This window comes from Drosophila suzukii, chromosome 3 (assembly GCF_043229965.1).
Source record: "Drosophila suzukii chromosome 3, CBGP_Dsuzu_IsoJpt1.0, whole genome shotgun sequence".
NCBI classification, from domain to species: domain Eukaryota; kingdom Metazoa; phylum Arthropoda; class Insecta; order Diptera; family Drosophilidae; genus Drosophila; species Drosophila suzukii.
In genome coordinates this window covers 79,320,576-79,336,457 of record NC_092082.1, presented here as the reverse complement: position 1 = coordinate 79,336,457, position 15,882 = coordinate 79,320,576, and the positions used below count along the sequence as shown (strand labels likewise).

The 15,882-nt window shown below is 37.9% G+C and overlaps 2 protein-coding genes across 2 annotated transcripts in view; one reads left to right on the top strand and one right to left on the bottom strand.

Moving 5' to 3' along the window:
* Positions 1–15,882, top strand: part of qin (tudor domain-containing protein qin) — a 59,765-nt gene that overhangs the window by 36,618 nt on the left and 7,265 nt on the right. The gene's annotated exons all lie outside the window — the stretch shown is intronic.
* LOC108015972 (uncharacterized) lies at positions 647–14,193 on the bottom strand. The gene is made up of 4 exons (XM_070996293.1): positions 13,400–14,193; positions 2,209–2,403; positions 1,483–1,593; positions 647–1,201 (listed from the first exon to the last, which is right to left on the bottom strand). The coding sequence occupies exons 1-4, from the start codon at positions 13,455–13,457 to the stop codon at positions 975–977; spliced, it is 591 nt and encodes a 196-aa protein (XP_070852394.1). The 5' UTR covers positions 13,458–14,193; the 3' UTR covers positions 647–974.

The window sequence follows — 15,882 nt, the reverse complement described above, 5'->3', positions numbered from 1 at the left end:
TGCTGCGAGTGACGTGTTTTGGCCAACTTGTATTGGCCCCAGCTTTTGTTTTGGCCTATTTTTGGCTGCCTGCAACCGCTACAAGCGGAGAAAAAGTATGCAACACTTTATCGTTTGATTTTTCTTTTTACTCTGCGCCTATAACTGAGCTGTGGAAAATGTATTGATTTTATACACTAGCATTAAGATTTGATAAAACTACCAAAATCTCCCTAAGAGACTATTAAAATGTGCAATGATCTAGATTAAAAAACTTACTATTTGAGGGCTATTTCCCAGAGCTGTCATGGTACTACACATTTTTTGTGACGCTTTTCATATTGAGTTTAAATAATGTACTTCCATAAACAGTTCCAAAGAGTTTAAAAAAACCAATTATCTTGTTTGCATCCCACACTCTTTAATCCTTTAATAAAAAATGTTTGTTTCTTAAGAATAATAATTTTATTTTAAATTTGATAATAAAGTTTTAAAATATATACAAATCTTAAAAAGTATTTTACATTTTCTAAGCTGTTATTATGATAAGAAAAATGCAACTTACTAATGGAATGCCTGCATACATTTAATTAAATTATAAAAATCAATTAAAGAAAATTGTTTTAATTTTTTTAATATTAAGTTTTCATATTTACTAAAATTGTCGGTAGCACTAAATACAAATGGTGTTTTTCCTAGTATTAACGAAAGTTGTTTTAAGAGCTGATATTTAAATAAAATATCATATTTACATGTTACAGAAATATTGAGTGTTGAAATATAAAATAAGTGAAGTCTATTTTGAGAGAAGCGGTTGGAAATACATAGATTGAAGTCTTTAAAGAGTTATTTCTGTAAAAGTTAAATATGAAACACAACTTTTAATTTAAGGTTAAATTTCCACCTTAATGAGAGCACATAACATCAGAACTAATCTATTAACTAATAGGCATCGACAAACTTAAGCTACATGAAAAGGAGGATCCCTTTGGGGTTCAGGTGAAGATGTCCTCGACCAGTTGTTTGGTAATGATGCGATGTGGCCGAGTGGGGTTCACCTTGGGGCGCTGATAGAGTCGGGCGTTAATGGCATATAGCCGGGGTGAGAGATCGCAGCGCACATTGAACCACCAGTCGCAGACGAAGACCGCCTGTGAGAACTGGGTGCCATTTGGGCAGAGGAACGTGGCCTGGCGTCCATCGATGTCGCAGTAGTGCCAGCCTGCGGAGATATAATATATTATTATTAATGTTACTAAGATCAAGATTAATTATAAAAGTGTTTTAACTTAATTTGTTTTGTTCCAGTATGATTTTTTGTGTCAAAAGATATTTAAAATACATATTTTAGGCACAAATATTACAAAATCTCAAAACGATTGTGGCAAAAATCCCTTTTTAAATTTAAGAAATGATTCCAATATATTTTGTAAATATTCTTTTAGTACACTTATTAAGGCTTTCCCTGTTTTAAGAGACAAACTTAGTTTAAGGATCACTCACCCTGGCACCTTGTCTCCATATCGGCAAAGAATCCAGGATACTCCTGCTCGTCACAGTAAAAGTTCGTATACGGCACCGCCGACAGAATGGGATAGTCAACGCCGGGACGACCTGCAAATGATTTTGTTATTGCAATTAGTGAGGCGCTCTCTACAGAAGCAAATAAACCTATAAACCGTGACCAAAACAAACTGCATGTCACGCAGTCGGCGGTTTCCAATCAATTTCACTTCATCCAACCTTACTTGAAAGAAACCTGCAGAAAAAACGCACTCCTACCTCCCAGAAGTGTCAACTGCAGGCGCTGCTGCCCCGGGGTCAACGAAAAAAATGAATGCCCCCTTTCAAAAAAAAAAACAAAAAACAAAAATAAACATACGACATAAACAAATCCCCGTACCGGTTTCAGTCGCCTCTCTGGCGCTAATAAATGAATTTACGAGTAGATGCACTTCTGTGCCAAATATCCATTCCGCTCGGCGGGAAATAATTTAAAATCGTGCACTTTTTCTGGCCTGTCGCTGATGGGCCGAAATGCATTTCACTGCCTCATCTTCGGTTCCAATTTTTCGACTACCCAAAAAAATGATCAAAAAATATTGTACCCTCCTCCAAAGGACCCTTATCCATTGTTTTTCGGATTGTGGCATGCTTGATGAAGGAATTTTGTCAATGGGTTCGATCCATTTAATATGATACGTAAGAGCTAAGGATTTTAAAACTCACCGGGAATGGATTTGCCCAGCTCGAGATACTCTCGCACTGAGGGGCTAAGGAAGTTTTCCGGTATTTCCGGCAGGTCCTTCTCCTGGCTGCCACTCTCATCATTTTCCAGATCCTGTTGGGGCTCCGGCTCGAAGTTGACCGGTTCTGGAGCTCGTGGGCGTTTGGCACGCTTAGAGCGAACCGTTTCACGGCAATCTGCAAGTAAATAATACACAAATTAGTCAAAAGAACCACTCCTCAAATCTTCAAAGGTCAAGGTTTCGTCGGGGGGAGAAACATTAAAGTCTACTTGTACCACTACGACTTGCGAAGATGCCAATCATTGGCTTTAATGTCAAGATACAAATTTGATTTGCCCCGTAAACCACTCCCTCAGCCGGTTAATGAGTCAGTAGCCGTCGCGTTAACTTTAACCTCAGATGTATCTGACCCGCTTTTAAGTTTTAATACTCGCTTTTGGCGCTGCTAACAATTGAGCAACAATTGTTCTCTTACACAGCAAAAAAAAAATTGTTAAAGGTTCTAAACATCAGAATTCGAATATAATGATCTATAACTTTTAATATTTAATATAATTCTTTATAATTTTTTTATAATTTTTAATATAAGTAATGCTTGAGAACTGATATCTACATTTATAATTTTCACTCTTAAGAGAAATTATAAATGTAGATATCAGTTCTCAAGCATTACTTATATTTTTTTTGATAATTTTAATTCGATAACTATCTTTATTTCAAGTGCATGATGTTGTTTATTATTCAGTTGATTGTGTAGATTTTTCCGTGGCTGCTTCTGATGACAAGTTTAGTGCGGTTGCCGCTTTTTTGTGGCTGACCTTGCAGCTTCTTTCGCAGTGGGAAAAAATATCTGAATCTGACTGCAGAACTTTGCGGTAATTGCTCAATATTAATTTGTTTTTGTTTCCCTAGATATTTCTGCTTTAGCATTAACTTGGTTTTGGGGCTTATAGCTTGATTGTTCTTTATGTAAATAAACTTGATTCATTTACAACTGCAATTCTGTTCTGCTTCCTTCACACAGCACCTAAACTAATTTAACTTTGGTCTTGAAAATCTCGTTGGAGAATTCGGTAGTAGAAAAAAGTTCACTTAACTTAGACATTTATGTTCGATGTCTAGGAAAACTGAAAATTATACATCTTATTCTATATGCTCATATGCGGGATTCCTAAAGTACGAATGTTTAGTAACAGATTGTTAGACCTTTTATAGGACTTTATTTGAAGACTCCAATTTTTGGATGGAACCAATTTATTTAATTAATTCCTTATACCTTCGTATTTTATTGCTTCAACTGGAAGCGAGCAAAAACTTGTTCTTCATTTGATATTCTACATTTCACGCGCAATTTATTCACATCGCTGGCAGTTGTCGCTGTCGTTATTGTGGCAGCTTTTGCCTGTTGTAATTGACCTTAACCTTGTTCCGCAGTTGTCTGCTTTTATTTTTTGCAGTTCTCAGTTTGTTCCCCAGCGTTTTTGGTTGTGTAATTGAGTTGAATGTTTGCTGTGGAGCCCCTGGCGATAAAGTTTGCCTGGCCAATGATCTGCTATTGCATCGAACATGGGCCTTTCATCTAATCGAGTGTGGGCTTAGTCGTTAGACTATCGACAAGGGAAGGCAAACTCAGTGCAGCTGTGCTGATCGATGAGTAATCAATACAACAATCTTACTGAAAGCTTAATTGAAACTTCCGATAATGAGTTTTCAAACATTAAGTTTTCATATTGGGTTGTATTTTAACCGTAGGTGGTACCCGTAACCGTTAGTTAACCGTAAATTTGAAATTTTTTTAACCATCAAACCTAAAAACTTCCTGAATGCAATCCAATTACCTCCCAAAATGAATACCCAGAAAACGGTGGTCTAAACCACATTCAGTTCAAAGTAGGCAGCCATTAGTTAGCCAGAGGTTAGCTAATTATTTAACCCCAACAAATTAACTGCAAAACGCAGAGCACACGCCTCAGAGAGCAGAAACCAATTATCCAAAATTCAACCGCCTCCCACACAAAAACCAATCGAAGGCAGAAAGCATACAATTAAAAATTAAATTATTAGGTGTTCGCATAAATGCACATACATGCATAACAACGAGCCATGGCCGACAAATTGCAAAATTATATTTCGCAAAAATAGCAACAAAATTTATTACAATTGAAATAATTACTGCGAAAAAGAAAAACAATCAAATTGTAATTAGGCGCGCGTTGAGGTGAGTCTCTTGCTGAGAGGCCAACTGCAATTGCGGCGACAAATTGTAAAAACTGCCCGGTTATTCACACATTCGTTTGTCCACGTCCACGTCCGAATATAAATCTCGATATCTATATCTGTAGCCAAGTCCATTAGCCACGCATTTGTTAGGGGCCTTATGTCAAAAAGTTTGGTGCGTGAGAGAAAAAAAAAAGATTATTATTTGTAAGCGAATGGTGGGATACCCTTTGATGTTTGAGATTATTTAAAATCCTGCTCTTCATAAACTAACTGTTAAAATCGACAATGCCACAGATATTACTAATTTAAGACACCCTTAATAGATGGTTTTAAAACCTAATAAAAAAGGAATCTACAATAAACTTTTGTATACTCCAAACACACTGTTAAAATTTGAAAATTTTACCAAATATAGTTCTCTATGCTCTTAACATAAATATTGATTATACGATCTATACATACTAGCCATTTGAGATTGTAATAAGTAATGGGAAATATCTTTTTTAAGTACCATTCCTTTTAGGTGACTGTTTTTATGTGCTGCAAGCCCACTCAAATGGTATTTGGAAAACAAATTTCGCGGAAAATTGAAATGCCCTCTGCAAGGGTATAAAGTATATATAAAAAGATTTAATTTTTTTTTGTTTTGGGCCAACGGATGGGAGTGCGTCGTCATGGGGCACACCCCTTTGCCACGTCAGGCGTTGTGTTGGCTAGCTGGTTGTCTGCCGGTTAGGTAACCCAAACTAAACCGAACCGAACGGACGTTGTTGCCACCATTCTCCTCCGGCGGAGCCTACCACTACCAAGCCAGCCCCTTGCACCCAAATCTCGCATCCTTCATGTGTTGCTCCATCCAATCTGATGATTTGGTTCGCTTTGGTGGGCTTGGATTTGCTTCGGTTCGGTTTGGTTTGGTTGGTTTGGTTTGGTTTGGTTCGGGTTAGTGGCTTGTCGTCGCCACTGTGATTGGGTTTCGGTTTTGTTTCTGTTTTTGTATGCTGCATTCGCATAATTAAAGTAATTGCCTTTCGTTTGTGCGCGAAATTGAGTCAGCAGCAGCTGGGGGAAAATTAAATAGCAAACAGAAACGCATTTCACAATTGTAATTGTTGTTTGGTTTTCAAAGCCTAGCCGTTGAATTTGGCACCTTTTTCACCGCACCAACAAGCACCCCCAAATGCAATGCAATCCAATCCAATCCGCCGGTTGATAAAAATCCTCCACATAAATCAAATTGCCACAAAAGTTTTATCAGCGTAGGCACATCTCTTTTTAACCAGGCCTGTTGCTTTTTCTAGGCTTTGTCTTTGCTTTTGGATGATTAGACCCAGGGAATAGGACTTGTACTGCTGCTGAAGTTCGTTCCTCTAGCACATAAATTAAACTGTTTTGTGGCTTTCGGTTTTATCAGTTATCCGCCTCTTAATGGTATTATTAATGTTTTCTCATTCATTGTCAGGAGTGGAAGGTGAAGCTGTGGTTATAAGGAACTCAATTGCCTAAGTGGCGGAAATTGTTTTCGCATCTAAATTGGGCAATAAGTGGAAAGTTTGTGTTTTCTCTTCGTTTACAATTAAAGTCTGAACAGGAGTTTGATTTATTAAGTACGATTCTAATTTCTTTGTTGGCATCACCACTTTTAAATTTATTAGATTAAGTTAAGGAGGTTCTTCTTGATCTTAAGATCATAAACAAAACTTTATTCTCTGAAAAATAAACTGTTCCTTAAGTTAGGGGCCCATAACTTAACATTTATGTTCAAAATCCAATCCAAACAAATAGCATTTTCTTAAATAAATTATGGGCTTACCTCATCTTAATGTCAACCATAAAGAGTCATCAAGCCCATTAGCGATTCCCATTCTTCTTGGCCATAATCGGTTAAAGGGTTAAAAAAGCCAAGCCAGGAAGTGCGAAGTTGTATGCCCCGGACCTTGCGAAGCAACAATTATGTGAAAATAAATCATTGGTAAAAAAAGGCAAAAGACGATGCCATGGCATATCCTTCCATGTCACAGAGAACTGGCAGCGACAGTAGGAAAAACAACATCCCTGGACAGCAAAAACAGCAACATTAACAAGGATAATTCAGTTCAGGCATGATGAACATCGTCCATGGGACCCATTTGTCCTTGCTGTGTGTGTTGCAAGCGCGTAAAGCGGCGCAAAATAAATTAAGCTCATTATATAATTGAATCCTTGATAGGCTGATTATCCACACGGCTTGCCATGTGCCTGCCGCCTGGATATACATATCCACCCACCTCCCAGTTCCACTCGCTTATTAAAAGGATAACGCCCAGTCAAGCGCAAAGGATGCGAAATGGCCAAACGCAAAAATTATGTAAATGAATTTCCTGTTGCATGTGCCGATGCGGTGTTGCGCTGGCCAGCGACATTTCCATAAATCTGCCAGGTGGTGCCGCAGTCAAATTAAGCATGGTTGGCCTTAAAAATTATTCATAAATACGGGTATATCTCCAGAAATCACCTTTAATAGTATTTAATTTGGGAAAAAATGATTAACAGAAAGTATCTTTATAATATCAACGGCTTTTTAAAAAAGCTTTTCAAAGAGTAAACCATTTATATTATTGCTAACAAATAAGCTTCATAAACGTAATACCCTTCTACTATATGATATTGAAATCTTATTGTTTATCCCATCGTTTGTACAGATTACTGTCCTCACAATCAATGCAACTTGCAAGTTGCAACTTGAAAGCCTCCGAAAAAATTGTCGCGGGCTCCACCTTAAAAATTGGGGACAATAAGCTCTGAACTGAACTAAAATTGTTTTTCATTTCGTTCGATCGCCAGTTGTGCGGGGCAGTATATTTTAACGGCAACCTCATGCAGTCACGATTTTTTTACTCACACTCGCGGGGGGGGATATATAAATCTAGATGTATATATTTATACGTGTGTAGTCGCAGGCCTCCTTAATCTATTGACTAAATGCATTGCATAAAACGGCGGTCGGTCGGTCGGTCTTTCAGTCGGTCGGTTGGCCAAACCTCTGAGCAAAGACCTAAAACAATGCCACCAAAACGAACGAGTTCAGTTTGCCGGCAGTTTTCGTGCAGCACCGCTTTCAATGGCCGCAAATAGCTCAAAGGCGCTTTGTCTAGCCAGTATAAAATCCACCCTCCTGCCTCTTCAGATCCCACCCGATATACGTACGTATACCGTATACCCACTCCCTGTGTTGCATGTTTAAATTATGAACGCAGCCAAAATCTATTTGTTAGCTATGCCCAAAAACTACAAATCCCCAAACCCCAACTAGTTTCGTTTTAGGCCAAAGAACTTTTAGCTGAATTCGAATTGCCAAATAAAATTTAATACGAAATGCAGTTAGAACCGCTCTCGTTGTCTCCCGATCTTTATCGCTTGGCCATAAGACACCCACCAATTCCAGGTTACTGCTGAGTGCACTGGGGAAAATTAATAGTATTAAAGAAGTAATTTAGGAAGATTTGCTAGTAAATTATATAATATAACTACAATTGTTTTTGAATGTATCTGTTTATCTTATATTTATACAAAAACAAGGAAGAACGCTATAGTCGAGTACCTCGACTATCAGATACCCGTTACTCAGCTATATGGAGATATGCAAGCAGCAAAGCGAGATTAAAATGCGCCACCTACCGGCGGTATACAGATTTAAGCGTTATGGGCGTTAGAGTGGGCGTGGCAAATTTTTTTTTGGATCAATCGATTGGTATCGACTAGACCAATACATTTCAGTTAAAATTTTTTATCTAGCATGAAAATTGTGGGCGTCACAGGTTTTCGCGGTTTGGGTCAATCGATAGGTATTGATGAGAACAATACATTTCAGTTAAAATTTTTATTCTAGCATCAAAACTGTAGGAGCCACAGTTTTGGGCGGTTTGTGGGCGTTAGAGTGGGCGCTGCGTAAGAAGCTCAGGAATCTGCACGCCAAATCTCAATAGCCTAGCTCCCATAGTTTCCGAGATCTCAGCGTTCATCCGGACGGACAGACGGACAGACAGACGGACAGACGGACAGACGGACAGGCGGACATGGCTAGATCGACTCGGCTAGTGATCCTGATCAAGAATATATATACTTTGTGGGGTCGGAAACGCTTCCTTCTGCCTGTTACATACTTTCCGACGAATCTAGTATACCCTTTTACTCTACGAGTAACGGGTATAAATATCCTTGTAATTTAAAGAATCAACGCAGTTTTCAAAATTCTAAAGCTACAGCTACCAAATGTTGAGAACAGGTTTGGGTACTGGTTTGGAAATATATTAAAATTCTATGTATTTTGCAAACTTTGTTTCAATTTATTTCGGTGTACTAAGGTAACCATGCCGATAGTCGCTGGGGGCTAGGATTCCATGGAAGGTGGTCAGATTGTAGCGTAAATATACAAAACAGTTCCAGCTCCTCGATGCGATTAATTTGCAAACTTCTTACATAAGTTTTCGGCTTGTTTGGCTGCTGTGTCGGCTCATTACAACTATAAATTTGCATTCGGGTGTGGGCGTCGATAGGTATTTCGCTCGAGGAAGGGTTTCATTTTCTGCAAGTTATACGATCAATCTTAATTCGAATCATAAAGCTTACAGTTTTAGAGTTAGGGTTGCTAAGCACGCTTGGTTCGATCGATTTTTACAGACAAGCAATTGATTGAGTAATACATCAAATGGTAACCAAATATTTTGTAATTTTTAGACTTTTTTACATTACCCAAAAAACTGTAGATCTCTCTTTAAGGCAATGTAATGATTGTTATTTCACCATTAATAATTTCCTTGCCATTTCCCATGCATCAAATACCCACAACTCACACTCAAAAACGAGCTGATCATGGTTGTCTGCTACAAAATCAGTTTAATAAGCTTTTATATGTAATTATGCACTTTTGCACGTTAATTGCATTGAAAATCCGCGACTGATTCCCACAGTTTCTCCAACCTGCCGCTCAAATTTTCCACATCCTGGCCAAAGGTGAGGCGGCAGCAGGAGGTCGCTTTTCGCGGCCTGGCCAGTTTTTCATGTCGCATATCTCATAAATATAAATGACTGAATTTTTCCGCAATTTGTCGCACACAAAACAAATTTCATTTTAATTGAAAATTATGCCAGAGCATTAACATGAGCTGCGATTTAATGCCTTTCTCTTGGGGATTTCGATGATGATGATGTTGTAGTTTGTGAATTTATGGATGATTCTGAATGGGTTTCCATGAAGAGGAGCTATAAAATGTTCAAGACTCTTGGAATGCTTTTTGGATAAGATACAAAGAGGATTGAAATAAATGATGATGTTCTCAACACTTAAGGAAGAACGTTCTTGGGAACAATGGGGTTACAAAGATATAAATTGGGGTGAGTAAGATATTTTAAGAATTAAGTTTAAGGGTCAACTAAACGGTAATGAATTCCTAACACCCATAAATATTTAGGGGAATTTTGTGACAAATTGTCAAACGGATTTGAGCTTGGCATTCCACATTTTTTTCGGCCAAACTTATCGCTTTGTTGGCCATTGACTTGGCCAGCCGATTTGCATGTGTCAGCTGGGCGGTCTGCAGTTGTTTGTTGGCCTGGTCCGAATGCGATGTGTGTTGGCTGACAGCCGCATAAATTGTTTTCTCATGTGTGCCAAATGTTTGACTTACGCGCAAAAATGTTTGCGCAGGTAAATCTTTTGTGTGTGCACCGGATTGGGTCAAATTTTTTGTCTTGTTTTCCGCAAGAGCATTTGTATTTGTATTTGTTGCTATCCGTGCATATAAATCAATTAATTTGAACACGAAAATGCGAAATGTTTGCTGCATTGCGTGTGGCGATGCTGGGGCGAAGGTATTTCCTCCACCTGGCAAATTTGCAATTATTTGGCAGCATTTTTTTTGCCCACATTTCAGAATTATCAGATTGGTCAATTATGCAGTGATGGGATAGATAAAAGGAAAGAGCTGTGATTTTTTTTAATTGACTTAATTATTTATTAAGAATAAGACGAATGTATATCATATATATGTTATATAAAAGTAATACTCTAAATATGATTCTTTAATAACATATAATTGTTTTTACTTCCTATTTCTTACATTCCCATGTGAAAAAGGTATATTTAGACAAATATTTCCTCTAGATATTAAAAATAATGTTCATTTTCCCATACACATAAATACTTATCTGCCTGCCTCTCGCAATAATTGAAAATCATTTGCATTCGAATGGCAAATGGTTGGCTATGGCTAAAACATCTGACAATCTGCCCAAAGCGGATGTGCCGAACAGCAGCTGAAAGGTTATTTGCCAGTTAGTTGCATGCATTACGTATACGCCGCGATGGCTGGCTGGCTGGCTTCAAGCGACTGATTTGTGTGGACGCCAAACAGACGGATGCTTGCTCGGTTAATGCGAGTGGGAAGCCATTCATCGGGATGATGGGCTCCACTTGAGGGGCCCTGGGGCGCATTCTTGCATCCATTCATGGGGGAGAAGCCTTCGCGATTACAGGCAACTTTCAAAATTTTGATGGTAGACTGGAGTGGTTTTTAGAAAGAATCAGTAGACTCAGACACCCACATTCGTACAATCCCTAAAAAGGTTGTGATATGCAAGTCTTTGACTTTTGGTAAGCGAATTCATTAGTAATTACGCAATACAATTATATAAATCAAATGCACATAGGTTCCTATTATACACAGTTTATATGCAGGTTGTTAAAAACGACATTAAAAATTATATCTAATCAAAAATAATTTTAAAAAATATTTTATTTTAGAATAAGATAAAATGTACCTATTTTTAAAATAGTACTTAAGTTTTTTAAGATAGATATATCATATATGTTGATGTCCTCAACATGTATACGATTTTATATCTTAAATGACAAGGCTAATATAAACATGGTATTGATGGTGATTAAAATATTTTATTTCGGAATTCGTAGAAGCAAAATCTACCTTTTCTTAGGTGTTTCTATAGGGTACTTTTACCATTGTCAACACTTTGACATTTGCCTATTCTTAGCTATGTTCGCCCGTGTGGGCAACCACTTTTAACATGAAAAGTTTATTAAAATCCAAGTAATAATCGAACACAATGCCAGAGAGTGACTGTTAATTAGAGGCGAGCACAAATCGCACCTCGTTGAAATGGCAAATGGGTAAATATCGGGAGGCAGACGTTAGAGGTTGGACGGCCAAAAGGCGGATTGGTTCGCATAGCCTTCGCTTCGGTCGCTTAATTTCGCTTTTTATTGTCTGTGCATATTTTTTTTTTTTTGCTTTGCATTATTTGCCACACAAAATGTCGTGCAGCATTTGGTTGTATATTTAGCTATTTTATTTTTTTCGGGGTGCGGACTTGGGCAACCTTCAAAAGCATGCAAATGTCAAATGCCAAATATAGTAGAACTTTCCTGTCTGGGCGAATGTCGATTGCCATGAGCATGAGTCGTCTGGCCAGAAGTTGGAAAGTATTCCCAGGCGGCAGCTTCTTCAAATGCAATTGCCGCCATATACCGGACTCATAAATAACCTGAACTTTGGCGTCGACTGGGTATGGCTAATAAAACATGCGAGTATTTCGCATGATGGTGTCGAGTTGGTCCGTGGATTTGGCAACTTGCAGGCTGGCTGGGCTCTTCCCAACGCCAGCGCAAAAAAGTTACGCATGCGCCAAGTGGCCAAATGGATTGCCACCCGATGGCAAGGCAGTTCGACCGACTGACACACCAAAAAAATAAAATTCAACGCCGTTTGGAACGCGGTTTTTGGCTTGCGGTTTTGTCAGCCAGCGCTTGACACATCAAGGCAGGCGGTCGGTTTGCCCCAACGCCGGCTGCATCCCGCCTCCAAAGTACAGTAGAACCCCAATAAAATAGATGTAATAATCCAAAGTTTGGAACATTTTTTAGTCAGTTGATGGGAGAAACCACCCCTTTTTGTAATCATTTTCGATTGATTCAAATCCCAATTTGCGCCCTTTCAACAAAAATGAAAACAATTGCAAGGAACGTAGAGTTAAAAGTGTTCTCAAAATTATTTTGTACATTTTCTTAATTCTTTCAAAATTTAAGAAATGCCATTTCTCAATATCAAGTATACATTATTCAATGATAAAAAGGATGCGTATGTTAACATTCTTTTTGAGTAGGTTTTTAAAATTTCTTGCTTAAGATAAATATAAATTTAATTGGCATCCCAGATTTTTGAAATTCAAGAATACTTCATCAGGTTTTCAGATTATTGAAAAACACATGTGAATAATTAAAGGAAAAGAGTTCTTTATTAATGCATTACAACTGTAGCTATAAAGGAATACGTATATGTACATCAATGCGATGTTGTTTTCGTGTAATCTGCTAGAATTTATTGCGCTTAACTGGCATTTTTGTGTGTAATTTGATTAACTAAATCCATTCCAAAACGACTTGTGCCAAGACAGCCTTGTTGTTGCTGTGACCATAAAAATAGCTGTTGTTGAACATGCTGCTTTGGTAAATACCCTATACTTTAGATTGTATTCTTTCAATTATTCAAAATTGATGGATAGATATCTTTTGGATCAATCTAACCAATCAAATATCTTATGGCAATATGTCAGTCCTTCAAGTGATTAAGATGCATTTGTCATTTTTATGATATATGGGTAAATGAGATTTGAAATGCGACAATAAAAAGCCAAAGCTGGAAAATTGATTATGAGTAAGCTTTGTGATAAGTTAGAAATTAAAAAATGTGTTTATGTTCTGTTTTTAAATAAAAAAAATTATAAATAATTATACATTCAGTTGTAAAAGTTCTAAAACTGCAACTTTCCGCTAAGTGCATTGTAAGATCCGACAAAGTCAGTCCATGTTGTAAGTAACCTCTCTACTTAGCATGCGAGCCACATAAATATTGTGGGAATTTTTGATTTATGGCCTGGGGATTGTCTTCACAGCTTACCAGTAAATAATAAATATCCACAAATGATGATGAACACGAAAGTTATTCTCGGCAACATGTTGCTGCTGTGTCTGCTGCCTGTAAATATTATTTTTCCTCTTTGTTTTTGGCGGGAAGCTGGGTTTCCTTTTTGTTTTCTTTATTTTTCGACTCCCACTTTATAAGTTTGATTTATATGTGTGTTGTGTTGTTTTATGACCTTTTGCAATGTTTGTTTGCTTTTTTTGTTAGCTAAGCACTCGCACTTACTTTCATGCACTTGAAAACCGATCGACAAGGCAACAAAAACCGCGTGCCGTACAGCGATTTAACGTCTCGTTAGTTTTCGTTTTAAGAAACAATTACAATCAATTCGTTTTCATTTGCAATTGCGGCTGCTGCAACGGTTGCACTAGTTTGTTTTTTTAATGCTTGACTTTTCCTAGTTGGAAAAATGGAAAATCGAGCCACACCAAAGCCAGAGATTGCCTCAAATTTGCATGGCCTATAAAGCAGTTAAGTCGAATGTTGTAAGTTGCCCAACATTCGGCCAAAATAGCGGGCGGGTAAAAGCTACACGTTGCTGCACAGTTGCAATTGCCTCAGTTTTTCTTCTTATTTTTCGGTTAGCTTTTCCCGAGACAATGGGGCATACGAATATGGCACAACACAAATGTGGCCGGGGACAATAATAATACAAGACACACTCTTCTCGTTTCACTTTTATTATTATGGTCTGTGATTCTGGGGATCTACTATTGATCGACAAGTACAACCGTTCAACCAGACGCTTCAACCTCAACTGACTGCAATTGTTGTTGAATACGAGTACGAATACTTGACGGTCTACCAAGAAACCACTCCACTCCCAATGTAAAAGATCTCACTCCACTCCAACTCAGTTTTGAGTGGGGTTTTTTGAGCCGGGCCTGAACTCGTTTGTCGTGCCTCCAAATCCAAAAAAAAGTCTATATGTTTAACTTGAGCGCGCACTCGACTAGCTCACTTTTAATTGTACTAACTAGCTCGGCTCTGATCTTACGCAATGGCCAATTGCCCGATGAATCACGTAAAAGTTCGCAGTCTAGAGAGCCCCGAACCCTATTTTGGGCAACCTTCGCGCTGGAAAAACTAGACACAAAAGAACAAAAACTTAGCGACTGAGATAAGGCCGCAGCTTCTAATTAATTGTGTAATTAAGTTTTTCTCTTCATATTTTAAGCTTTTTTTTTGTTTTGGCCAGAGCGGAAAAGCCTTTGCTGAATGACACTTTGTTGCTTTTTGGGGGCCTTTCATTTTTTGGAGGTTTTATGTAGCTTTGTATTTTTTTTAGAGGCATTAGAATTGGTTTCTAATTTATACTCACTTTAAAAAATCTTTACTATTTGAAAATTACATACAAAAATTGCTGGGAAAAATTAGTATGAACTAGATTTTGATTGGTTTTTATAAATAAAAAAAGAATTGATATATTTATATGATATAATTTTTAAAACAACTATTTGTATTAGCAATGAAATTTAAGTTACTATGAATTTAAAGATCAACCCATTTTAAATATATTCATTAAAAATATTTCTGATTTTTGTAAGTTAGTGGCGTAGATAATCTAGAACTTCACTTTTTTAATTAACTTACAGAAGTTAGTGTTAGGTTAAAAATAATACAAAAAATTTCAAAATGCTTCTACAGATTTCTAAGGTTTTTGAAATGTATCCTATCTTAGAAAGATTGGTACAAGATCTGACTGTTAAACGTAATATAACATTTTTTTAAAATATTTTTCTTTAATATATTTTTGTCAGTGTTCTTGCCCAGAGCATCTTGAATGCAAACCATTCTGCAGTTGACCTTGCAGTGTGGGTCTTTGGCTGCCACAGAATGTCTCTTGGTCGAGAAGCAGGCTTCTTTGGCTAAAGAGTCTTCTGCTTTTGGCCTGGACCCGCATTTTAATGAGCTAAATGGAGGCACAAAAGGAGAACCTTTGGGAGGGGCAGCTCCCATAATTTACTCCATGCCGATGCCGTGTGCCATGCGCCGACCAGCATTCGCAATTAGCCTTGTCCAGATGGTTCCGATCGAATTGGCCGGCATAATGCTGCTGGCTGGGTTAACTGGCATCAGTCAGTCCGTCAGTTCGGACAGTTTGGTCCAATCTGGGGTGATGTAGAGGTAGAGGTAGCACTTCAAGGCCTCCCACATAAATCATAATCACATTAGGCCCCCGAACGACCGGATTGAGGCGTGCAGAAATCGCTGTTTGTTTGCTTCCCCCATGGTTAATTGCAAAAATAAATACAAGAAATGCGTACTCAAATTATGTGTTATATAAAACGAGAAACAATTATTAATGGGCAAAAGCCAAAGAGTCGCGGCTGGGCATTACGCAGCCAGCCGATCTGCGACTGAGCCAGGTTAAAAAGACGAAAAGCTGGCTAACGAGGCGGCGCAAAATGCTACCAAATTGCGTGTCCGGCGGACAGTCGGATTGTCTGTAATTGATA

Bases quoted from the DNA above. Each gene is read 5' to 3' on its own strand.
- LOC108015972 (XM_070996293.1), bottom strand. From the start codon at position 13,457: ATGTTGCCGAGAATAACTTTCGTGTTCATCATCATTTGTGGATATTTA. The intron at 2,404-13,399 runs GTAAGCTGTGAA...ATTTACTTGCAG, and splicing joins TGGATATTTATTATTTACTG to ATTGCCGTGAAACGGTTCGC. The intron at 1,594-2,208 runs GTGAGTTTTAAA...AATCATTTGCAG, and splicing joins GCTGGGCAAATCCATTCCCG to GTCGTCCCGGCGTTGACTAT.